Below are 26,361 nucleotides of genomic sequence, written 5' to 3'. Positions count from 1 at the left end.
GTAGCCTTTGCGCTGTCATAATGGAAACGCCCTTTTTAGGGTTGAATATGGATACCAACGGCTGGTGGTCTGTCAGCAGTGTAAACTTCTGGCCCTGCGGGTAATGATTAAACTTCTTTACTCCCCACACCAGGCTGAGAGCCTCCCTATCTATCTGAGCATAGTTGCGCTCAGCGGAGGTCAATGATCTGGATGCAAATGCGACTGGCCTTTCCGAGCCATTTGGTAACTTGTGTGAGAGTACTGATCCAATACCATAAGGAGAAGCATCACAAGCTAAACGAATAGGTAGCGTTGGGTTGAAGTGAGCCAACACTTCCTCTGAGGTGATCAATGCCTTGCTTTTGCGAAAGGCCTTCTTACAGTCCTCGCTCCACTTCCATGGTACTTCTTTCTGTAAAAGAGCATTCAGCGGATGCAGCACCGTGGATAGATTTGGCAGAAACTTATGGTAATAGTTAATCAACCCTAAGAACGACCTCAACTTGGATACATTTTCCGGAGCGGGAGCCTTCACAACAGCTTCGATCTTGTCAGGTGACTTGTGCAGCCCCTCCTGGTCAATGATATGACCACAGTACGAGATCCGTTTCTGAAAGAAGTCACATTTCTGGCGATTAACTCGAAGGCCATATTCCTTCAACCTGGTGAGCACCAGTTTCAAATTAGCAAGGTGTTCCTCATCGTCATCTCCTGTAATCAGGATGTCGTCCAAGTAACATTGAGTGCTTGGAATTCCCTGTAATACCTGCTCCATGGCCCTTTGCCAAATTGCTGGAGCCGAAGCCACTCCAAAAACCAGTCTATTATATCGATACAAGCCTCTGTGCGTGTTGATTGTGAGATACTGGCGCGACTCTTCCTCAACTTCCATCTGTAAGTACGCTTGCGCCAGGTCTATCTTGGTGAAGCGTTTCCCGCCAGACAATGAAGCAAAGATATCCTCAATCCGCGGAAGCGGATATTGCACCGTGTGAAGCACCGGATTAACTGTGATCTTGAAGTCTCCACAGATGCGGACCTTCCCCGGTTCCCCTGGCTTGTTACTCGATGAACGCTTCATGACGGGCACAATGGGCGTGGCCCACTCACTCCAGTCCACCTTAGACAGTACTCCTGAACGTTCTAGCCCTTCCAGCTCAGCTTCCACAGCAGGTCGTATCGCATAAGGTACCGGCCTGGCTTTGAAAAATTTTGGGGTTGCCTGTTCTGCAATCTTGATTTTTGCCTTAATTCCTCTCAGTGTTCCTAGTCCCTGTTGGAACACCTCTTTAGCCTCATCCAATATTCTGGACAATCGTTCAGGTTTGACATCTTTTTTCTCGGAATCTACCGTTATTGCGTTTAGGGAGTGCCAGTCCATATTTATTTTCCTGATCCACTCCCGTCCCAGAAGTGGTGGACCTCCCTCAGGTAGTACATATAAATCCATTCCTTGGTGTTCTTTGCCCTTGTGTACCACCTTGACTTTTATCTTCCCGATGGGGTATACTTTTTGCCCCGTGTATGTCTGCAATACTATCTCCGTATCCCGTAGGGGAATAGGTTTGAATAACTTTTTGTAATCTTGCTTATTCATGACCGTCAACGCCGATCCGGTGTCCAATTCCATCTTCACTTGGACTCCTGCTATCTGCAGTGTGACCCAGATAGTTTGTCAGTCAGCTTCCTTGTGAATTCTCAGACTACCCAGTTCCTTGCTGTTGGAGTCTGAATCCGAATTCTGTTCATCCGAACTCTTCTCAGCCACCTTATGTACCTTTCTGCACTTTTCCTGTGGTGACTTTTTGTTGCTGGTCTTCTTTCCTGACCGGCATACTTTAGCTATGTGACCAAGCTTGCCACATTTTCTACATTCCTGGTTTTTAAACCAGCATTGGTTCTGATCGTGTGTTGTCTTCCCACAACGATAACATTTCGTTGTACCCGAAGCCATTTGATCTACGCTGAGTACCGCTGCCTTCAGCTGCATTTCCGCGGTGCCTCTCGCTGCGGCTTCGTGCGATGCTGCAATAGTGACAGCCTTATCAAGTGTAAGATCATTCTCTTCAAGCAGCCGCTTTTGTGTTCCTTCTTTCGACAATCCACACACGAATTTGTCTCTCAGTGCCTCTGTCAGGCTTTCCCCAAACTGACAGTATTTCGCTAGCTTGCGCAGTTCAATTAAATACTCCGCGTTGCTTTCCTCTTTCAGTTGCGTTCTCGCATAAAATTTAAATCGTTCCGCTAACATCAGCGGTGTGGGGTTCAAATGATTCTTCAGGACAGCAACAATATTAGCGAAAGTCTGATCCGCCGGTTTAGCTGGTGATAGAAGATGCTTTAATAGCCCGTATGCCTTCGCACCCATTGAGTTTAGTAAGGTTAGTGCTTTATCTTCATCTGATATTTTATTTGCCTTACAATATATCTCTATGCGTTCTACATACGTGGCCCAATCTTCAACATCGGGATCGAAATCGTTGATGTTACCACGCTTAGGCATCCTCGCGATCTTCTTGAGAAACAAAAGAATTTTTTTTTTTTTTACAAAATGGCGGTTTCCCGCGCTTGTCTTCTTCCCCCGCCTCCGAAAATGGCGGCTTCCCGCGTTTGCCTTTCTCCCCCCCGCTGGCTGTAATGGCGATTGCCGATTTGCTGCGTTCGCCCCCCCCCCCAGCGGTTTTCAAATCGTGCCTCCCAGCCCCTCTTGCAGTCCGGTCCTTTCCCCCCGGCTGCGGCTGAGTTCTCCGCGGTTTTTTTATTTTCTCCCACGCCTTACGCTGACCCGGTCGCTGCGCCTCGCGTCCTCGGTAGCTGCCCGGCCTTTTTCACCGGTCGCGGTCGAGCTCTCTCTCTCGACGCTGTTGCGTCTCCCAGCCCGCTTGCAACCCGGTCTTTCGCATCGGCTGCGTTTGTATTCACCGCGGCTTCCGTGCCTTACGCTGCCCCAGTCTCAGCGCCTCTGGCCCCGACTTCTGTCCGGCTCTTTTCCCCGGCCGTGGTCGAGTTCTCCGCCCTTATATCCTCCGTTTTTTTTGTTATTTTCTCCCCTACTCACAGTCAACGTGGCCGACTTGCTGCTCGTCGCTGATCGGCTTACCCACCACCGTGATAGAAGGGATGATTGTTGTGTATGTAATATGTGTGCTACTTTGAACCTATGGACAGGACTGCACTACTTGTTGGGCGTAGTGATACGCAGTACCACTCCTGGCCATAGGGGTATAAATAGTACTGTGGGTACTGATCTCCCCTCAGTTCCCGCCTGTGGGCATGAAGTAAAGACCTATGTATAGTCCCTACCTCCAACCAGTAAAGACCTGTTTGAGTTATACGTTTAAGTCTTTGTGTTAATTGTTCAATACAATACACATACTTAACACTGGCGACGAGTCAGGTTCTTACCCTGCGGCAGTTGAAGAGAGGTTTCAAACATCACCACCCCACTAGAAGCGACAGGCTTTAGGACTCTGAAGCCTCCATCAGCGACTGAGCACTGGAGTGCAGCAAACATCCTGACAGCTTCCAGCGACTGACAGAAGTCTTTCTGCAGTTTCCTTGTTCAACCTAGGTGGTGGGGTAAGCCGTGCAGTGTTGGCTGCAAAGACAGGGCTGGGGAAGTTGGAGAAGATAAGGGCGATCGCAATCCCTGATAAGAGCCGCGCGAGCGGGTGAGCCAGAGGCCGGGAGCCGCTTCAAGTGCGAGGCGCAGCGCGGGCCAGCGATCGGGACCAAAGATAAGGGCCGCACTCGGGGGCTGAAGGGAGACGGCGTCGGGGGACGGGTGAAGACCGCCAAGCGCGGGAAAACCGCCATTTTGTGGGCGGAGGACGACGGCAAGAGCGGGAAGCCGCCATCTTTGATAACAAGTAAACAAAATAAAATCTGAGAAATTGCAAATCTACAATGCCTAAACACGGGAATATTAGCACCTTTGATAGTGACCTCGAAGATTGGGCCATATATGTTGAAAGAGTAAAAAATTATTGTAAGGCCAATAAAATTCATGACCAAGATAAAGCTCTAACATTATTAAATTTAATGGGTGCGAAGACATACGGGCAATTGAAACACCTGTTATCACCAGATGAACCGGCGGATAAGACGTTCGATGAGATTGTTACTGTCCTGAAAGATCATCTAAACCCCACGCCGCTGATGCTAGCGGAACGATTTAAATTTTACGACAGAAGGCAGCTACAGCATGAAAGCAATGCTGATTATTTGCTGGAATTGCGTAAATTAGCGAAATATTGCCAGTTTGGAACGGGACTGACAGAGGCACTTCGAGACAAATTTGTGTGTGGTTTATTTAAACAGGATACACAAAAGCGACTGCTAGAGGAGAATGAGCTGACGCTTGAGAAGGCGGTCACTATGGCAGCAGCACACGAAGCCGCAGCGAGAGGCACGGCAGTAATGCAGCTACGGTCACCGGAGCTCAGTGCACACAAATTGGGTGTGAGTTCTGGCAAATGTTATCGTTGTGGAAAGACAACGCATGATCAGAACCAGTGTTGGTTTAAAAACCAAGAATGTAGAACTTGTGGTAGGCTTGGACATATAGCTAGAGTATGCAGGTCAGGGAAGAAGACCAGCAACAAGAAGTCACCGCAAGGAAAATACGCAAAGGTACACAAGGTGACCGAACAGGAGTCCAATTCAGACGCTAGCAGTAATGAACTGGCTAGCTTAAGCTGTAATGAACTGGCTAGCTTAAGAGTACTCAATGCTGGTAAGGGTGCAGACCTCCAGACAATTTGGGTCACTCTTCAGATAGAAGGAGTCCAAGTAAAACTGGAATTGGACACTGGATCGGCATTGACGGTCATAAATAAGAAAGATTACGGAAAGTTATTCCAACATATTCCCCTACAGGATACGGGGATTATATTGAAAACATACACGGGGCAAAGAGTGTACCCCATCGGGAAAATAGAGGTTGCAGTGGTCCACAAGGGCGAAGACAGTCAAATAATGGACTTATATGTGATATCTGAAGGAGGTTCTCCACTACTAGGACGGGAGTGGATTAGGAAAATGAATATGGACTGGCATTTCCTACAAACAATAACGAGTGAGAACTCGGTGAAGATAGTCGGCCCAGACTCTGGAACGGATGATGGTAAGCCCAACTCAGGTGCAAAAGACAACGTTTCAGCACAGAATTCCACTGAGCAACAACAACATAGTTTAACTGTGGATTCTGAGTCTGGCAAGTCTACTGATGTGCCCATTTCTGAGGGACACCGGGCTCGAACTCAACTCCATTTCAAACTACAACAGCAATTAGAACAAATGCTTCGCCGTTGTGAGCAAGAGTTGAATGCAACGAAAGAGTTCTTTGATATAGAGTTGGAGAATCTGGAAAGACAACAGAAGCAGCTGATGGAGAAAATGGAGCAGGAGCACACAAAACGTCTGATGTCAGAGGAGTTAACGGTCAGCCAACTCCTGCATATGCTGAAGGACAGGACTCTGAAATGGGAAAAACTTGAACACGAACTTCAATATTCAAACGAAAGGGGTTCGGAGCTCTCAAAGGTTATTGGAAGAGCTGAGGTGGCAACACAGACTGAGATGACTGCAACAGAGCAGCCCTTGGATGCCAAAAGTACGCTGACTCACGTCAACGTAGAACAACAGACCGCTGAAACAGCTGCTCCGGTAGAGGGATTGAATAGTCCGATCAATCAATCTCCAAAAGAAGTTGAAGTAGTAAAATCTCAAATGAGGTCATTAGTAAACGACTTGCTGAAAGCCCAGAAAAAGCTGGATGAAGAGGTACGCATGAAGAAGTCTCTTCAGGAAAGATGTCTGGACTTGGAACAAAAGCTGGCTAACGCCCAGCTGGGTATGGAGGAAATAGAAGACCCTCTCGCTGGCCTAGATCAGGACGACACCGAATATTACTATGTCCTGTCCTGCCCAACTTGTAACTTCGACTCCCACCATACAGAAATCATGGAGGAGCACCGAAAGTCTACGGAACATCGGGAGAAGGTGGCTCTACTACGGAAAAAGGAGGGAGAGAAGGAGGAACTGCGCATGCAGCTGGCAGCTGACAGTGGAGCCCAGAGAGTCTCCAAGAAGCAGAAAAGGAAAAGTCGAAACAGAAGATGACCCATCTGAACCATTATTACCTCTACCAGATCACACACGTGGTCCCTCCGAACAGAGCCAATTCAGTTCGGAAGTTCAAACTGTTAAATCCATGGAAGGACTATTGAATGAGTCACTCCAGCAACGTGAACCGACTCCACCACAGAGATTGAATCTGTGAACTGTTTTCCGCAGAGACTGAATCTGTGATCTGTTTTGACATGAAGTTATCTATGTATCTATGTTATTCTGTTATGTAAACCTGAAGTTATATATGTATATATGTTATTACGTTATGTTAAATGGGGAGATGACTGTAAAGCTAGGAAGGGAGGAATGTTGTGTATGTAATATGTGTGCTACTTTGAACCTATGGACAGGACTGCACTACTTGTTGGGCGTAGTGATACGCAGTACCACTCCTGGCCATAGGGGTATAAATAGTACTGTGGGTACTGATCTCCCCTCAGTTCCCGCCTGTGGGCATGAAGTAAAGACCTACGTATAGTCCCTACCTCCAACCAGTAAAGACCTGTTTGAGTTATACGTTTAAGTCTTTGTGTTAATTGTTCAATACAATACACATACTTAACAATGATCACTGCCTGTTGCTGATGGAAGGCTTCGTGTCAGAATTCTTCCTTCGCTCTGCAGACTCGAGTCTTTTCTCAGCAGAATGATGAGGGCGGATGCCTCCTCTCGACGCCCGTTAAACTGCCTTGGATGTATCTCTGCCGCAGGGTAAGATCGTACTCGTCGCCACTGTTAAGTCTGTGTGTTATATTGAGAATTACTACACAGACCACAAGAGTAAACTTTAACAGGTCTTTACTAGTTGAAGGTCAGGGCGGAACTGCCCAATAAACCATTACACAGCACTTATATACCGGTGTGGTCGCCACCGGTATTACAGTATACAGCAGCCAAGATAAAGTAGTGCAACCCTTAAAATAGTTCTCTTAAAGGTGGAACGGTTACATACACTACACTATCAACAGATTTATTTGTTAAATGCTGCCTTTTAATATAATAAAACCCTTAACTTTAAATGCTGGAAATAGCAAGAGTATCAGCAGTAGTGCACTGGAGCTATTGTGTCAGCAGTAGTGCACTCACCCTGCTGTATCAGGTACAGTGCATTAGCACTACTGTATCAGCGGTAGTGCACTGGCACTACTGTATCAGCGGTAGTGTAGTGGCACTACTGTATCAGCGGTAGTGCACTGGCACTACTGTATCCGCGGTAGTGCACTGGCACTGCTGCATTTTCTGTAGTGCAAAGGCACGATTTTATGACCACACTGGATGATAGCAGCAGACTTGAAAAAAATATTCCATAAAGTAACCAGCTTTTTTCTAAACCACACTAATTGGGTTAGAATCTCACTTGTTGCATTAGTAACAAAGGTCATGGGATCATTTACCGTGGTTACAAATCACTAGTCTTAATTGTGATTCCATCAGAGTCCCTTCGATTTAAACAACAACAACAACAACTTGTATTTATATAGCGCCTTTAAAATAACATCCCAAGGCGCTTCACAGGAGCGTTATAAAACAAAATTTGACACCACATAAGGAGATTGGTCAAAGAGGTAGGTTTTAAGGAGCGTCTAAAAGGAGCAAAGAAGAGGTGGAGAGACGGAAAGGTTTAGGGAGGGAATTCCAGAGCTCAGGGCCTTGGCAGATGAAGGCACTGCCACCAATGGTGGAGCGATTAAAATCAGGGATGCTCAAGAGGCCAGAATTAGAGGAGCGCAGATATCTCAGAGGGTTGTGGGGCTGGAGGAGGTTACAGAGATAGGGAGAGGCGAGGCCATGGAGGGACTTGAAAACAAGGATAAAAATTTTAAAATCGAGGCGTTGCTTAACCGGGAACCAATGTAGGTCAGTGAGCACATGCGGTGATGGGTGAACGGGACGTGGTGCGACTTAGGACACGGGCAGCAGAGTTTTGGATGACCTCAAGTTTATGGAGGGTAGAACATGGGAGGCCGGCCAGGAGTGCATTGGAATGGTCAAGTCTAGAGGTAACAAAGGCATGGATGAGGGTTTCAGCAGCAGATGGGCTTCGGCAGAGGCAGAGTTGGGCGATGTTCTGGAGGTGGAAATAGGTGCCTTGGTGATGGCGTGGATATGTGGTCAGAAGCTCATTTCAGGGTCAAATACGACACCAAGGTTGCGAGCAACCTGGTTCAGCCTCAGACAGATGTTAGGGAGAGGGATGGAGTCAGTGGCTAGGGAACAGCGTTTGTGGAGGGGACTGAAGACAATGGGGGGTTCAGGGGTGTGGGGAGGGGTGGGGGTGTTCCAAATGTTTCAGACTTCGCATCATCTCTATTCAGGATTAAAGAAAAGAAAGGGGCCTGATATTCGCTGGTCTGTGATTAGTTAGCTGATCTTTGCTGGGGCAGTGGCAGAATTGTACAATTGGTGTCAGTAGCCCTGGGCTAGGGAGTGATATATTGCCCAGCGTTGCCAGCCCTGATTGTTGTCCAGTAACCTCCCCACTGCTCGAAAACAAGTGCGTGGATGACAAGTGAGGACAGGATCGGATTCAGCACTGATGCCTCCCACTGTCCAATAGCATGCCAACACTCGCTTCCGAGATGAATGGCCACTTGAAGCACATTGCTTCTTCGATGCCCTGGGCCACACTTTGCCAGATACTCCTGAGCTAATTAGACCTTAAATAATGCACACGCTAATTAGAGTGAGAACATTCTACTCTGGGGTTCCACTTGCCCACAGGCCCCCTATGTTTACCCTCAGCGCAACAGGAGTTCATTTTGTCCGTGACATTTTCTTTTTTTTACAACGAAAGCTGCGAAGCTTACTCACCCCAACCGATAACGCAGAATTTCAACATGTATCTGTGCACGTAAGTATTAAAGACTTTAACCAGAGCCAGGTACATGTGGAAGCCCTCAAGGCTCATCCAAGTGAAGGAAACCAACAGGAAGTAATGGAGGAAGACAGCCACTGTGATGCACAGACCCTCAATATCGTAGACAGAAATCCAGGAATCAATGAGGAATACCATATTGAGGAGCAGCAGGGCTGTGCAAAGGTTTATTAGGATTTTTGAGGGATAGTCTCGACGGAGCTTTCTGAAAGAAAAACAAAAGTTACTTAGTAACTAGAAATTAGTCATTCAATCATTTGCGATCTCATATCCATTATTGCATATTGTGTAGGATTTAAATTTAAGAGGGCTGAATAAGTAGTTAGATTATAGCATGTCAAATATAATTTTATTTCTTCATTGATCAAAGGTCAGTAATTATATGTATCTTTTAGTACATATTAAACTGTTATTAACAATATGACATTGAATAGCATACAGATAACTTTAAAGAGCTGCGACCACACTGCTGGTGGGAAGCTTCAACCATGGTCAGTACATATCAGCAAATCACAGGCAGGCTGCCCAAGATTCTCCATCCATTAATATTATCAGTGCACCCCTGATTTCCAGGAGAGTGGGTGAGGCCACGTGACCTCAGAAAATGATCCCTTTTCCTTCACTTTTAGGATATGCGTCACTCCACTTTTGAGGCCATTTTCCACACTCCATTTTCATCACCACAGTAGATAGTGACACAATGATACTCTCCAACATGAATCATTATATGAACTTGTACATTGATAGAATAACAAATAGGTTGCCAAGCACTTTCTATTGCCCCTGAACACCTCTGCTGGAAGAGGGTAGCAGGAGTGAGTGAATTGCTCTGACTGGAATTTATGGCTTGTAATAAGTCTGTCTTTCACTGGTGCCTTTTTAAAACATATGTACAATACTAATTTCAAAAACAATAGGTAGAAAAGTAAATGTAATAGAAAATAAACGACTGAGATTTATCAATTTTGGTGTATATCCTCACCCCTGTTCTGAGCCTCTCTGAAAAAGGTGCCTCTTTTAACAGGTTCCCTTACTTGAAAACAGGTTTTAATATAGCCCTCATCCAATCTGTTCAGTTAAGGAATGGCAGCAGTTTTGAAAAGAATGGGATAAACATAAACCTCAGTAATAGAGGCTTGTTTATTCTATAAGAGCACAATATAAAATCTCTATGGACTAAATTCTATATCCACTGCAAAATCCAAACCATTTGTCAACTAATTTATTTCATTATTTGTGTTTTGAAGAATTTGGTGCAGGATATCATTGATCTGAATCAATGGGGGGTCATTTTAGTCGTAAAGAGTATGGGGGAAAAATTCAGTTGTTTGCGCCTCCCGTTAGTCTCTTAAGAGGGCGCCAATTGGGGAGCAAAGCAACTAGCGCCCTGGCGCGGCAATGTTTGCGCTGCTCGCGAAATTAACTAGACATTTTGCGACGGCGCTAAACACTACCGCCACAATCTCCTGCGCCGGCAGATCTGACGTCAGTCGAGTGCGCAACGCCCCGTTAGCGCCCCGGACCGGATATTGAGTGGCGCCCCCTGCCTTACCGCCTGCCGCTAGCAATGACAGGTTGAGGGGAGCGTTATGCTGTTAGAAAGGGACTGGGGGAGCGCTATTTAAAGGCGACCGCTTCCTGCCTTTTTTTGTCGGTGACATTTTTGCACCACGCATTCTGAGAGAGAGAGAGAGAGAGACTTCTGGAGAGATTCAATGCTGTGTGAAGGAGTTTTGAGTACTGAGCAGCACTTTGCAGGTTCATTTTGATTTGCCCTTACTTGCTTCACCAGCGCTCTGAGGTAGTGCCTCGCTCCTCGGCGTTTGCGCCTTAAGACAAGTGTGAAGCACCTGATTTAGCGTTCCAATCACCTCCAGGGGCGATAAAAGCCAAGTTTGCTGTCGGAGGCGATAATTAGCACCAGGCGCTAAACTTTGCGCACGGCCGATAACGGCGCCCCGGATGGGGCGATACTGAATTTCTCCCCCCATGTGTGTTGGAGTTCAGGAGGGTTGTTGGTGAAAATGGAAGCACGACTGGAATCTGTCTCTACCGTGCCGACTTCCGGGTTTAACTCAGGCCCGTTTCGATGCGTGCGCATAGCCCCCTCCGGAGAGGCGGGTAACTGGTTGTAATATTTAAATGAAGCAATTTGAATGAGATTTTCACTGGGATTGAAATTTAACGTGACATGCACGGGTTTCCCAGGCTTCCTGAAACATGCCATTGAAAAGAAGGCAAGAAGACTGAACAGCAATTCATGGGGCTGATTAAAAGTCAGGCATACGGACATCAATAAATACCCAGTGCGCACAGCTGCTTTCTTACCTCCCACTGGTAAAGGATTTGTTGAGAGTACTTGTGGTGAGAGGTTAGTTTGTGCACTTTGGAGATATTGAGACTCAAGATCAGGATGGGTGGTGCTATAGCTGCCTTAGATTGGGCCTTGAACTGAAAGATTTATAAAGAAACTTTCCCTAGGACAGCTACATCCAGCAGCCAGAGGAGACTTTCATCCCAGCAGTCTTTGGCTGAATTTGAACACAGGTGCCAGATCTGACAGGACAGTGCCCCATGCCAGTGAATCACCTTCTCCCTTCATTACCTGCAGTTACTCATCATCTGCCAAATGTGCGTGTTGCCCATGGTGTTGATGAAGAAGAAGAACTACAACAATTTACATTTATATAATGTCTTTAACATAGTTGTGGCGGAGGCCACATAGGGACAGTAACACAATTCACTATGTATAGCCAATTGAGTTATCGCTCCACGTTATGTACGGAACTTGGTTGGGTTATCGGGGCAGGGTCCCTTTAAGAGTCGTCGATTGTGTGATGACATCATAGCCCTGCGACGAGGCTGAGTCCCTCAGTCCATGCGGAGAGTTAATAAAGCTAACATGAGTTTTTCTTTGCTGCTACGAAAGTCTCGCAGTCTGTTGATTTCCAGCGACTCCTACATTGGTGACCCCGTTTCTCTTTTGGACGTTTCCAAAGACTTTATCCGAGATGGCGACGAACGCCGTTTCTCTCAAATTACCGGAGTTTTGGGAACGACAGGCTGCCGCTTGGTTCGCCCAGGCCGAGGCTCAGTTTGCACTCCGGGACATCACCGGGGACGACACAAAGTATTATTACGTCGTCTCTGCTCTCGGCAGCTCCACCGCGGCCAGAGTCATGAGCCTGCTCGAGGACCCCCCGGAGCACCACAAATTTGCGACGTTGAGAACGCACCTCCTAGAGACTTTTGGACTAACTGAACCCAAGCGCGCACACCAGCTTCTCTCTCTACCCGGGCTTGGCGACTCCAAGCCCTCAGAACTGATGGACCACATGTTAACCCTCCTGGGCAAGCACAAGCCGTGCTTCCTCTTCAGAGAACTGTTCCTACAACAGCTGCCAGGGCAGGTACGGTCGGCTTTAGCCAACTCTCATATTAGTGATTTCTGCGACCTGGCCAAGGAGGCCGACAAATTTTCTCCGCCGGGCAACAGTACTGCGCGGCCATGCGGGGCCCTGCCTCCACCGCCACAGCCCAACGGCGGCAGCCCCCAAGCATGTGCTTCTACCACGCGCAGTTCGGCCCCAAAGCTAAGAAGTGCCGGCCCCCGTGCAGCTTTACCACATCGGGAAACGCAAAGGCCCACTCATTAGCTACCATGGCTGTCGGCCGTTCAGGTAGTCTGTTATTCATTACGGACACTGACTCTGGACGTCGTTTCCTCTGCGACACGGGTGCCCAGGTGAGCGTCCTGCCCGCGTCAACCATAGACATACAAGGGGGGAACCACGGCCCCGCCCTCGAAGCCGCCAACGGCAGTTCCATCCGTACCTTCGGGAAAGGGAGCGTGGCGCTGTGTTTTGGCGGGCAGTGTTTCACTTGGGACTTTGTTACAGCGAAAGTATCCACCCCCCTTCTCGGCGCTGACTTCCTCTGTGCCAATGGCCTTTTGGTGGACGTCAAGAACCGACGTCTCGTCAACGTTGAGACTTTCAGTTCGCTCCCGTGTTCGCTCAGTGGTTCCGGCACGACGAAGTTGTCCAGCGCACTCTCGGCCTCCGACGAGTTTCCCCGCCTCCTCGCTGGGTTCCCGGACCTCACGAAGCTCACTTTCTCTTCCGCCGCCACCAAGCACGGGGTAGAACACTGGTCCGCCTGTCTACGCCCGCGCTCGGTGCCTCGACCCGGGGAAACTCGCCATCGCTAAAGCCAAGTTCGACACGATGGAGCGCCTCAGCATCATTCGCCGGTCGAACAGTCCGTGGGCCTCGCCCCTCCACATCGCACCGAAACCAGGTGGCGGTTGGCGCCCGTGCGGCGATTGCCGGCGCCTCAACGATGCTACGACCCCCGACCGCTACCCGATTCCACACATCCAGGACTTTTCCGCCCGCCTGGCCGGGAAAGTTGTTTTCTCTAAAGTGGAACTCATTCAGGGTTACCACCAGGTCCCCATCCGGCCGCAGGATGTCCCGAAAACCGCGGTGATCACCCTGTTCGGGCTGTTCAAATTCCTCCGCATGCCATTCAGTCTCAAAAATGCCGCTCAGGCTTCTCAACGCCTAATGGACACCGTGTTACGGGACCTGCCATTCCTGTTCGTCTACCTGGACGACATTCTCATCGCCAGCGCCTTCAGGAATGGAGCATGTGTCCCACCTCCGGACTCTCTTCAAACGCCTCAGCCAGCACGGCCTAATCGTCAATCCGGCCAAGTGCCAGTTCGGGCTGTCCTCGATCGACTTTCTCGGGCACCGCATCATGAAGGACGGGGCGGTGCCACTGCCGTTGAAAGTGGAGGCCGTGAAGGATTTTCCGCGACCCCTCACCGTGAAGGCCCTGCAGGAGTTTTTGGGCATGGTGAACTTTTATCATCGCTTCATTCCTCGGGCAGCCCAGCTTATGCAGCCCCTTTACGAGGCCCTCAAAGGCAAGCCCGACAAGCTCGCCGTCGACTGGTCCGAGGAGATGGCCAATTCTTTCACGGACATGAAAAAGGCCCTGGCTAATGCGACCATGCTGGCGCATCCAATGCCCGATGCGCCGATCGCTCTCACCACTGACGCTTCGGAATATGCTGTCGGCGCCGTCCACGAACAGTGGGTCAACGGCTCCTGGCAGCCGCTCGCCTTCTTCAGCTGGCAGCTCCGCCCCAACGAGCGGAAGTACAGCACCTTCGATCGCGAGCTTCTCGGTCTCTACCTCGCCGTCCGACACTTCCGTTTCCTGCTGGAGGCTCGCCCGTTCACGGTGTTCATGGACCACAAGCCGTTGACCTTCGCCATGGCCAAAGTTTACGAGCCGTGGTCGGCCCGTCAGCAGCGCCAGCTTTCCTTCGTCTCCGAGTTCACGACGGACATCCAGCATGTGGCTGGGAAAGACAACCCCATCGCCGACTGTCTCTCCCGGGCTGTCGCCAGCGCCGTACACCTCGGCATCGACTACACCCGCATGGCGGCCGACCAGGCCTCCGACCCGGACGTCCAGGCCTACAGAACGGCTGTCACGGGCCGTCAGTTAGCGGACGTCGCGTTTGACGATGCCAGCACCATGCTCCTGTGTGACGCCTCCCCTGGGCAGCCACGCCCCATCGTACCCGACGGGTGGAGACGGCAGGTTTTCGACGCCGTCCATAGCCTTTCCCACCCAGGCAGGAAGCCATCACAGAAGCTGGTGGCGGCTATGTTCATCTGGCACGGGCTCAAGGAGGACGTTCGCGACTAGGCCAATACCTGCGTAATATGCCAGCGCTCGAAAGTGCATCGCCATACTAAGGCCCTGTTGGCGCCTTTCGCGGTGCCCGAGAGGCGGTTCAACCATGTTAACGTGGACCTGGTGGGGCCCCTGCCGCCCTCCCGCGGGTTCACCCACCTCCTCACGATGGTCAACAGAACCACCCGATGGCCGGATGCCGTCCCGCTGTCGTCAACAACGTCCGCCGATGTGGCTCGGGCGTTCATCAACACTTGGGTCACCCGGTTCAGCGCCCCATCTGACGTCTCCTCCGACCAGGGGCCCCAGTTCACGTCGGAGCTCTGGAACGCTGTCGCCCAAGGCCTCAGTTTGAGGCTCCACCGCACCACAGCTCACCACCCTCAGGCTAACGGGCTGTGCGAACGGTTTCATCGCTCCATGAAGGCCGCGCTCCGGGCCAGCTTCCGGGACGACAGTTGGATCGACAGACTCCCGTGGGTCATGTTGGGACTCAGGACCGCCCCCAAGGAGGACCTCCAGTCCTCGTCTGCCGAGCTCGTCTACGGGCAGCCGCTGCGGGTTCCTGGGGAATTTCGTCCCCAACGCCACGGACCCTTGGTCCGCAGCCCATCAGCGGTCCGCCCTCCTGGACAACGCCAAGGTTTTTGCGCTGGTGCCCACGTCGCAGCACGGTCTCCCTCAGTCCCATGTTCTGCCCAACCTTCGTGCGGCGGAGTACGTTTTTGTCCGCCACGACGCCCACCGGGGACCTCTTCACCCACCCTATGATGGACCATTCCGCGTCCTGGAAGCCGGGGACAAGGCCTTCGTGGTGGATGTCGGCGGTAAGCCGGACTACATTTCCGTGGACTGTCTTAAGCCGGCCCACCTGGATCTGGACCGACCCGTTGGGTTGGCTCAGCCCCCGCGGCGGGGCTGACCTCCGGCTTCTGCACCCTCAGGCCAACACCGAGTGCCCGGGGACCCTCCTGCGACCCCCCAGGTCCCCACCCCGGACTTAAGGAGCCGTTTCGGCCGTGTGATTTGGGCACCTCAACGACTGACATTGCCAGTTCTAGTGAATTCTGGGGGGACGTATGTGGCGGAGACCACATAGGGACAGTAACACAATTCACTATGTATAGCCAATGTTGTTATCGCTCCACGTTATGTACGGAACTTGGTTGGGTTATCGGGGCAGGGTCCCTTTAAGAGTCGTCGATTGTGTGATGATATCATAGCCCTGCGACAAGGCCGAGTCCCTCAGTCTAACGGAGAGTTAATAAAGCTAACACGCGTTTTTCTTTGCTGCTACGAAAGTCTCGCAGTCTGTTGATTTCCAGCAACTCCTACATAGTAAAACATCCCAAGGCACTTCACAGGATTGACACCGAGTCACATAAAGGTGACAGGTGACCAAAAGCTTGGTCAAAGAGGTGGGCTTTAAGCAGCGTCTTAAAGGAGGGGAGAGAAGGGGAGAGGGGGAGAGGGAAAGAGGTTTAGCTAGAAAATTCCAGAGCTTAGGGCCTAGACAGCTGAACGCACAGCCACCATTGGTAGGGTAAAGGAAGTGGCGGATGTACAAGAGAAGACATACAGGAGCAGTCTGGAAACTTATTCTACTGGCTTGTGTTTGTATTCAGTCTGAACAATGAAAAATTACACCCATCGTTTCAAAGGCAATTTACTTAAGCAATCCAAGCAGAAAATGGCCTTAATATATCACATCAAGTCTTTATTTTATCAATGTCATAAATCCTCATAAACACAGACAGAAGGATAGGTTTATAGGTTTCCTGTACAGGAGAACAATAAATATTTTAAAAGAATGCATCTCTCAGAGTGACTGCGCACACAAATGTTTCTCCCCCTCCCCCCCTCCCCCCCACCACCCCAAGTTGGATGCAAATCCTAAATCAGTAAAATGTCACACCAGTTAAGAGTGAAAAATGAAACTAGTTTAGGTAAAGACATTTTTAAGCTGAGGAATCCTACAAAAATCTAATAGAAATCCTGACCGGTGATGGATTCTTAGGAAACATTCTTAGGAAACACCAGGAAAAAGTGCCTCCAACAACACAGGGCTTAACCCTTGAGTTAAAGCTTAATTCCTTTCTCTCCAACACTATCCGGCACAAAGCAATTCACTTGACTCCTTCTGGGGTAACACGATAGAGCCGTTGATCTAAGAATTACTTCATAAGACTAAAGCTTTGGGGAAGGGGAAGAGTGAGCCAGCTCACATTGACATAGACCCTTTCGTGTCCTTAGCATGCCCCAAAGCACTTTATGGTCAATTAATTACTTTTGGAGTGCTGTCACTTGTTTTTGTAGCAAACGCAGCAGCCAATTTGTGCACAGCAAAGTCCCACAAACAGCATCGAGATGACTGGCCAGTTAATCTGGTGGTGTAGGTTGTTGAATGAATATTATCCAAGTCACCAGGAGAACTGCCTGCTCTTCTTTTGAGGAAGTACCCTGGTAATGTTTTACCTGATCAAGCAGACAGGGTTTAGCTTTTTTTTTTGAAAGAGAAGCACCTTTGACAATGTGGTACTCCCTCAGTATCTCTCTCTCTTAGGCAGTCCCTCGGAACCGAGGATGACTTGCTTCCACATTAAGAATGAGTTCTCAGGTGACTGATGAGTCCAATGTGAGACCTACAGTCTCTGTCACAGGTGGGGCAGACGGTGGTTGAAGGGGCGGTTGGGTGGGGTGCTTGGGTTGACGTGCACTCCTTGTGTGCTTGGCTTCAGCTTGCTCCCGACGAAGAGACTCGAGGTGTTCGGCGCCTTCCCGGATGCTTCACCTCCACTTTGTGCAGTCTGGGGCCAGGGATTCCCAGGTGTCAGTGGGGATGTTGCACTTTTTCAAGGAGGCTTTGAGGATATCCTTGAAACGTTTCCTCTGCCCACCTGGAGCTCTCTTGCCGTGGCGGAGCTCCGAGTAGAGCGCTTGTTTTGGGAGTCTCGTATCGGGTATGCGAACGATGTGACCCGTCCATCGGAGCTGATCGAGCGTGGTCAAAGCTTCGATGCTGGGGATGTTGGCCTGAGCGAGAACACTGACTTTAGTGCACCTATCCTGCCAATGGATTTGCAGGGTCTTGCGGAGGCAGCGTTGGTGGTACCTCTCCAGTGCTTTGAGGTGCCTGCTGTACATGGTCCCTCAGTATCACACCAGAAGGGTCAGCCTATTCAGTGCTCAAGTCCTACAGTGGGGCTAAAACCCACAAGCGTCTGACTTAGAGATGTGCGTGCTACTACTGGGCCAAGCTAACCCTTGGAGTGAAAACAAATAAACGCATGCCATATTACAGATGTAAAACAGGTTTGATTGCGTGATTTGTTTTAAATATGTTACACAGTGCAATATAATGGTTCGGGGATGAAATGTCCCGGCATTCGAGTTTTTGAAGGTTTGTAATAAAACAAAAACAACTTACTCAAAGGCAAGGTATGTCACCAGGGTCACAGCCAAGAAAATCGCTGAAAGGCCACAGCCTATGTATGTAATGAAAGTGAGGATCCGGCTGTTGATTGGATCGATTGTAAAATCTCTGGAAATAGCCTATAAAAACAACAGCAAAATTGGAGGTAAAAAAAAAATGGTACAACTACTGGAAATCTGAAATAAATAGAGAGATGCTGCAAATGCCCAGCAACTCAAATTAGCACCTGAAAGAGAGAGAGAGAGAGAGAGAGAGAGGTTAATAGTTTAGCGAGAGGAACGCAATATCAGCATGCTGATATCTCTAAACTAGGCCTGTATTCTCTTGAATTCAGAAGAATGAGAGGGGATCTCATTGAAGCATACAAAATGATTACAGGGCTTGATACTGGGAGAATGTTTCCCTTGGCTGGGGAGTCTAGAACCAGGGGCCACAGCCTCAGGATAAAGGGTAGGCCATTCAGGACTGAGATGAGAAGAAATTTCTTCACACAGAGGGTGGTGAATATTTGGAATTCTCTACCCCAGAGGGCTGTGGAGGCTCAGTCATTAGGTATATTCAAAACAGAAGTTGATAGATTTCTGACTAGTAAGGGCATCAAGGGATATGGCGATAGGGCCGGTGAATGGAGTTGAGGCAGAAGATCAGCCATGATCTCATTGAATTGCGGAGCAGGCTCGAAGGGCCGAATGGCCTACTCCTGCTCCTATTTCTTATGTTCTTATGTTCTTATGACTCTCAGGCTTTTAAACTTCAACCTTTAATCTATTGTTTAGGACTATTTGGCTGCAGCTGCTCCATTTAGCCTACCTGGGAACAATGGGCCATATTTTGCGACCCTTACGGGTGCATACAAGGTGTGTATGCGCCCGTAGGGGTCACGCAAGTTCCGAGTTTAGGCGTGCGAAGCGCATGCGCTGAAACCCGACAGCCTTTTATAGCACTCCTTGTGGGCCAGGAGGAGCAGGAGTGCTGCCCCCGACCCCTCAAGGAAGCCTTTGGCCTCCCTTCTGTGTATCGCGGCCTCTCCACACTCCCCCACACCCTCCCCGACTCTCTATAAATATTGGGGCCGGGATTTCATGCCCGCTACCCCACATGCTGGGGGTTCCCAATCTGCCTGCCTGTGTCAGCAACGACAGGCAGCCAAGCGGAATCTGGCACTTCCCTATTGGAAGGTGGGAAAATCAAAGAAACAGTCACCATAGATTGCAGTTGGATTCTGTCTCAACAGTTGGATTTTAGAGTAAGGTTGGTAGGGGCCTGATTGGAGAACAGAGTATACAAAGGGTGACCAAAAAGAGGGAGCAGAGGCAAGGATACTAAAAGGAAATGCTTCTCATGGAAAACTATATGGAACCATGGAAAGCACCCAGAGACACAAGCAAAAAATCTGGAATTATGTATAAATGTAATAAAAATGTAATTTGACTTAGTCAGTTAGAATAAATCAGTGGCCCTAAAGGTTATGTAAAATAAATAAATACTGTTTTCCAGAGATTATTTTGTTCTTTATATAATTTGAGGAGCTTAAATCAATCCTTTTTAAGTACATGTTCACGCTATAGAAAGGAACTTAACAGTATATGTGTGTTCTGGGAACGGCAAAGGGATTTTCTAATTTTCAAATGAGATTTTAAGTGTGTGGTAAGGGGACGGTGGAGGGTGAGGGGTAGTTTTACACGCTCATGCTCCCGGTGCACAGCTTCAGGGGATGGGTAGAGATTCAGGAGTAGCTGTCAATGCACACAATTTTCCCTCCATTAGTTATAATGGACAGGAAACAATGCGGATTGCAAATTAAATGCACTGGCCTCCGGGAGCTCTGAATTGTAACACTTGCCGCATTTAAAACACTAGTGAGGTGGACAATAAATTTGTTAAGTGTTTTGTCACTGGTGAGTTGTCCAGTCAACCTTAGTTATGGAGACTGCTGGACAAAACCAAGCAATTAACAGGCTGGTGATGTTCTTAAACTTACAAAGTTGAAAATACGAAATATAGTTCCACACTAATAAAGTCATAATGAACTGGTGACATCACTAGTATGATAGCAAAATACTGCAGATGTTGAAGAAGGGTTCGACCCGAAACGTCAACTCAAATTTCTCTCCACGGATGTTGCTTGACCTGCTGAGTTTTTCCAGCATTTTCTGTTGTTATTTTGGTGACATCACTAGGTGGTTTACTAAGCAAAATAAAATTTCCCAGATAGTTTTCTTGGAATGAAAAAATGTAATCTCTAAACCAACCTAATTCATGGAAGCAATAATTATATTACACAGAGTGCAGGCACCTAGCATCCTTTATATTTGTCCTGATGATTTATTGCTTAAATTCTGCTACTTGCTTCTGCTCCTACCCTGCTGTGCCCTGTAACATGGTCATCTGACAGCAGGCAATCTAGTTTTATTGAAATGTCTAATCAGACTGCCGATATTTTCTAGCTGGATGGGTTTTACCATAGCTGCAGCCAGGCTACGGGTTTACACATAGAACAGAAGAAAGTTACGCACTTCATTACTTCATTAACAATTTTCTTGGCAAAAGAAGCCTATCTCTGACCTGAAGCACTGTAAGTCCCTCCAGATCCCTCCAGGTGCAAGACTTGTTTCAGAAACTGTCAGGGACGGAGGAGAGCAAGTCAGGTTGAGACAAACAGTGTAAGATCACTGTATGGGTGCCCATAGAAGACATTTAATTTTTTTCCTCAATTCCTAGAAATGTTGATCTTCTAATCAACATCACTAAAAACAGATTATGTGGTCATTATTACATTGCTGTTTGTGAGAGCTTGCTGTGTGAAAATTGGCTGTCGCGTTACAGTACAACAATGACTACACTTCCAAAGTCCTTCATTAGATGTAAAGCACTTTGGGACATCCTGAGGTTGTGAAAGGCATTTCTCCTTTCTGGAAACAGGAAGAATAAAAAGATGTCCTTAATGGGCATCATAACATTATGCACCAAATTAGTTTGGGTCGAACTGATTTTATCTATTTTGACAGAATCATTGCACTTGGAACCTTGCAGGCACCTAGATCGTATTTAACAAATGTCCAGTTCTGATGAAGGCTGGCCGTTGTGGCATGATTGTGGGATCTTTCATTTTGTTTACATACCAGTAAGATGCCAAAGTGTGTGAGATGGTTGCATTCACATACTGTCTCATTGGATGTGTTCCGTACAAGTCTACAACCATCCGAATTCCATCTAGATGTGTTATCTGCAAACATATAAAAACACATTATGACTGAAATCTTCCAAGATTAAGTTCTGGCACCTGAGAGGCTCCTCTGCAGATATCAAACTAGGAGGGGCAGTTGAATTAGAGGAGGTAGCTCACACATGACAGAATGAGTTGGATAAAATATGGATGTGGGCAGAACAATGGCAGCTGAAATTTAATGCAGACAAGTATAAAGTTCTGCACATAGGAAGGGAAAATGGGAAATACACACATACTGCATGAATGATGCTGAAATAGCTAAGAATGAAGTTGAAAGAGACCCAGGTGTTTTAGTAGGTTCAATGCTCAGCATGTCCAATCATTGCAGAGCAACAATCAACATAGCCTACATGGACTACATAGCCAAAACAGTCAAAAGATGTCATGATCAAACTGTGTAGGTCGGGTCAGGCTACAGCTTGAATACTGTGCCCAATTCTAGTCACTGAGACACAAAGGAGACATTCAAGCACTGCAGACTTGCTCTCGAGTCAGTACAAAGAAGGTTCACTCGGTTAATCCCGGGGATGAGGGGGTGGTCATATGAGGAGAGGTTGAGTAGATTGGGACTCTACTCATTGGAGTTCAGAAGAATGAGAGGCGATCTTATTGAAACATATAAGATTGTGAAGGGGCTTGATCGGGTGGATGCGGTGAGGATGTTCCCAATGATGGGTGAAACTAGAACTAGGGGGCATAATCTTAAAATAAGGGGCTGCTCATTCAAAACTGAGATGAGGAGAAACTTCTTCACTCAGAGGGTGGTAGGTTTGTGGAATTTGCTGCCCCAGAAAGCTGCGGAAGCTACATCATTAAATAAATTTAAAACAGAAATAGATAGTTTCCTAGAAGTAAAGGGAATTAAGGGTTACGGGGAGCGGGCAGGAAATTGGACATGAGTCTGGGTTCGGAATGGTCATGGCCCTGTGGGTAGTGGAGTGGGCCCAGGGGCCGTGTAGCCTTGTTCTGCTCCTACTGTGTTCTAATTCTGTTAGATTTCAGGAGATGGTTTTATTCCTGTTCCTGGCTGGGGTGGAGATCGCCTTTACAGAAGGTAAGTACTGTAGAAAATATAGGGACAGAGTGGTCTCCTGGAAGAATTTCGATCGCCTAGATGGGTCGGAGAGGAATTTCCCAGATTTTTTTCTCCCAAATTGGCCATTGGGTCTTTATCTGGTTTTTCGCCTCTCCCGGGAGATCACATGGGTTCGGGTGGATGCAGAGTGATAGAAGATTTGAGGTTAGGATCAGATCAGCCATGATCTTATTGAATGGTGGAGCAGGCTCGAGGGGCCGATTGGCCTACTCCTGCTCCTATTTCTTATGTTCTTATGTTCTTAGAAGAGCTACGAGGCTGATCCCTAGTGTTAAAGGTCTGAACTATGAGGAAAGGTTGGAGGGTCTTGGACTTTTCAGCCTTAAAAGGAGGCATCTGAGAGGTGATCTTATCGCGTTATATAGATTGTTAAAGGAATGGAAAATGAAAATCTGTAAAATTACTTTGAAGTAAATTGCGAGAGTAGGACAAGGGGACACTAGTTAATAGCAAACATTCAGTTATTTTATATTTATCGTATTAAGAGGGTATATGACGATGCAACAAGGATGGATACATCATGAAAAAGTACTTCCACTGCCTTCAATCTCATTGTCAAATGTCTTACCTGTTCGGAAGAACCATCATTTAAGTCACACTGGCGCACCCTCCCCCTGCCCAAATAGACATGATGGTTAGGATCTTGTGAACTCCCTCTGGTGGTCTATGGGGGGAATTGAAATGGGTGGGGGATGGCTGGAAAAAATAGATTGGGCAGAAATATTGAAAGGATATGACAATGATGGAGATATATCATCTGACATATTTTCATCATTTGACTCCTAGCAGCACTGTCCAGAAGGAACACCTTTTGGTCCCTCGTGTCTAGTGTTGCCTTGGGTGATGCAGGGGTCATTTAAAATGTAAATGACCCAAGAGCCTAGGTGTTAGTGCCAAAAAAAAAAGAGTCTGGTGTTTGTAGTGGCAGCATAGAGGCTACTGGCAATCCAAAGCCTCAGAGGACTGCCGCAGTCGTGCACCACCTCCACTCTAGGAGGCTACTCCCCAGGGAACCCGTCAACTTTAAGGAAATGGCCCCAATGCTGTAAAATCGACCAGGGCCAGGGTTCACCTTCAAGATGCTGCCCAAGGCCCACAACAGCAGAAAATCTAAGCCGTTACGTCTGGTGAGGCGGAGCCCTGAGTTCAGCTAGTTTTAGCGATGGGCCAGTCAGTGAACGCCAGCACTGTGAGAAAGGGGATCAGTGTGACTATTCTGGGACTACTGACCTAGCATTAATTATATTAGCCATTTCTGAGAGTAATGATTGGCAGCTTCAGCTAGCATACTTACAACTACAAGAACAACAACTTGGATTTATGTAGCACCTTTAATGCAGTAAGCGTACCAAATGCTTCACAGCAATGGAAGAGACAGCCAGGAGTAGCAGAACAGTTAAGCAAGATGATCAAAAAGTAACATAGGTTTTGAGAAAACTTTTAAAGGTGAGGAGTGAGGAAGCAAGATAGAACGATATTGGGAGAGGGTTCCAGAGTGCAAATCTCAGACAGGCGATGGCTGTGCTACTGATGGTAGGATGGAAGAGTGCGGGTAGGATGTAAAGAAGCCAGTTTCAAAGGAGCAGAGAATGCGTATTGGCACATGGGGTTGGAGAAGGTTGCAGAGGTGGGTATGGTGAGGTCTGTGAGGGATTTATTAAATAACGCTTTGGTTAACTGGGAACCAATGGAGAACAGAGTGATAAGGGTGGTCCCGCAATTCCGAAGGCTATCCTTCCCGGTTTAAGTGTCTGGCATTGACCCCGCCAAAGCATAGAGGGTGAGGGGGAGCTCAACTCATTACAAAATCAATGGTCCCCGGCCACTAGAGGCACATCTCAGATGCCCACTAGCCAAGAGAGGCTGGAAATTGTGGGGGAGGGTTCCAGGTGGGCCCAAGAAAGATGCAGTGAATATTCCCATTTGCCCCTTTTATAAAGGGGCCAAAAGTTTGTTAAATGTTTTTAAAATTGTCAGTGGCTCAGGCGAAGATGCAGGTCTGGACCCCAGGGAGGAACTTACTTAGAATTAATATTGGGAACGGTTGCATAGTGGTTATGTTACTGGGCTAGTAATCCCTGCAGACTAAGGATCCAGGAGACGTGAGTTCAAATGCCCACCACGGGCAGCTGGGGAATTTAAATTCAGTTAATTAAATAAATCTGGAATAAAAAGCTAGTATCAGTAATGGTGACCATGAAACTATCAGATTGTTGTAAAAAACCCATCTGCTTCACTAATGTCCTTTAGGGAAGGAAATCTGCTGTCCTTACCTGGTCTGGCTTTTATGTGACTCTTAACTGCCCTCTGAAATGGCCTAGCAAGCCACTCAGTTGTAACAAACTGCTACAAGAAACAATAATAAGAATAAAACTGGATGGACTACCCGGCATCGACCTCAGACATGACAACGGCACACCCAGCCCAGTCAACCCTGCAAAGTCCTCCTCGCCAACAGCTGGGGACTTGTGCCAAAATTGGGAGAGCTGTCCCACAGACTAGTCAAACAACAGCCTGAAATAGTCATACTGACAGAATCAGACCTTTCACCCAGACTCCTCCGTCACTATCCCACCGGCAGGACAGACCCACCAGAGGTGGCGGCACATTGGGATTGAGTGGCCCTGGGAGTCCTCAACATTGACTCTGGATCTCATGAAGCCTCATGGCATCAGGTCAAGGAATCCTCTTGCTGATTGCCTACTGTCCTTTCCTCAGCTAATGAATCTCCATGTTGAACACCATTTGGAAAAATCACTGAGGGTAGCAAGGGCACAGAATGTACTCTGGGTGGGGGACTTCAATGTCCATCACCAAGAGTGGCTCGGTAGCACCACTACAGACCGAGCTGGCTGAGTCTTGAAGGACATAGCTGCCAGGCTGGGCCTGCAACAGGTGGTGAGAGAACCAACACGAGGGAAGAACCTACTTGACCTCATCCTCACCTACCTGTCGCAGATGCATCTGTCCATGAGAGTATTGGTAGCAGTGACCACCACACAGTCCTTGTGGAGACTAACTCCTGTCTTCACACTGAGGTCACCCTCCACTGTGTTGTGTGGCACTACCACCGTGCTAAATGGGATAAATTTCGAGCACCTCAAAACTGGGCATCCATGAGGTGCTGTGGGCCAGCAGTAGAATTGTATTCTACCACAATCTGTAACCTTATGGCCTGGCATTAACATCAAGCCAGGAAACCAACCCTGGTTCAATGAAGAGTGTAGAAGAGTATGCTAGGAGCAGCACCAGGCAAACCTAAAAATGAGGTGCCAATCTGGGCAAGCTGCAACACAGGACTACATGCATGCTAAACAATGGAAGCAGCATGCTATAGACAGAGCTAAGCGATCCCACAAACAATGGATCAGATCAAAGCTCTGCAATCCTGCCAGATCCAGTCATGAATGGTGGTGGACCATTAAACAACTGATGGGAGGTGGAGGCTCCATGAACATCCCCATCCTCAATGATGGCGGAGCCCAGCACATGAGTGCAAAAGATAAGGCTGAAGCGTTTGCAAACATTTTCAGCCAGAAGTGCCGAGTGGATGATCCATCTTGGCCATCCTGAGGTCCCCACCATCACAGAAGCCAGTCTTCAGCCAATTCAATTCGCTCCACGTGTTATCAAGAAATGGCTGAGCACACTGGATACAGCAAAGGCTGTGGGCCCCGACAATATCACGGCTGTCATGCTGAAGACTTGTGCTCCAGAACTAGCTGTGCCTCTAGCCAAGCTGTTCCAGTACAGGTACAACACTGGCATCTACCCGACAATGTAGAAAACTGCCCAGGTATGTCCTGTCCACAACAAACAGGACAAATCCAATCTGGCCAATTACCATCCCATAAGTCTACTCTCAATCATAAGAACATAAGAAATAGGAGCAGGAGTAG

The 26,361-nt window shown here is 48.2% G+C and overlaps 1 protein-coding gene across 1 annotated transcript in view; it reads right to left on the bottom strand.

The window, feature by feature from the left end:
• The window catches only part of LOC147107359 (adhesion G protein-coupled receptor G2-like), a 74,839-nt gene that overhangs the window by 22,586 nt on the left and 25,892 nt on the right, over positions 1 to 26,361 (bottom strand). Inside the window, exons 7-9 of the mRNA XM_086006306.1 lie at positions 21,260 to 21,363; positions 18,132 to 18,256; positions 8,926 to 9,194 (exon numbers count right to left, since the gene is read on the bottom strand). Coding sequence (XP_085862432.1) covers positions 8,926 to 9,194; positions 18,132 to 18,256; positions 21,260 to 21,363 — 498 coding nt within the window. The remainder of the gene's footprint in view (positions 1 to 8,925; positions 9,195 to 18,131; positions 18,257 to 21,259; positions 21,364 to 26,361) is intronic.

This window comes from Somniosus microcephalus, chromosome 14 (genome assembly GCF_052327205.1).
Source record: "Somniosus microcephalus isolate GS21.2 chromosome 14, FLI_Smic_1.0, whole genome shotgun sequence".
Taxonomy (NCBI): Eukaryota; Metazoa; Chordata; class Chondrichthyes; order Squaliformes; family Somniosidae; genus Somniosus; species Somniosus microcephalus.
This window is presented reverse-complemented; position numbering and strand designations above follow the sequence as displayed.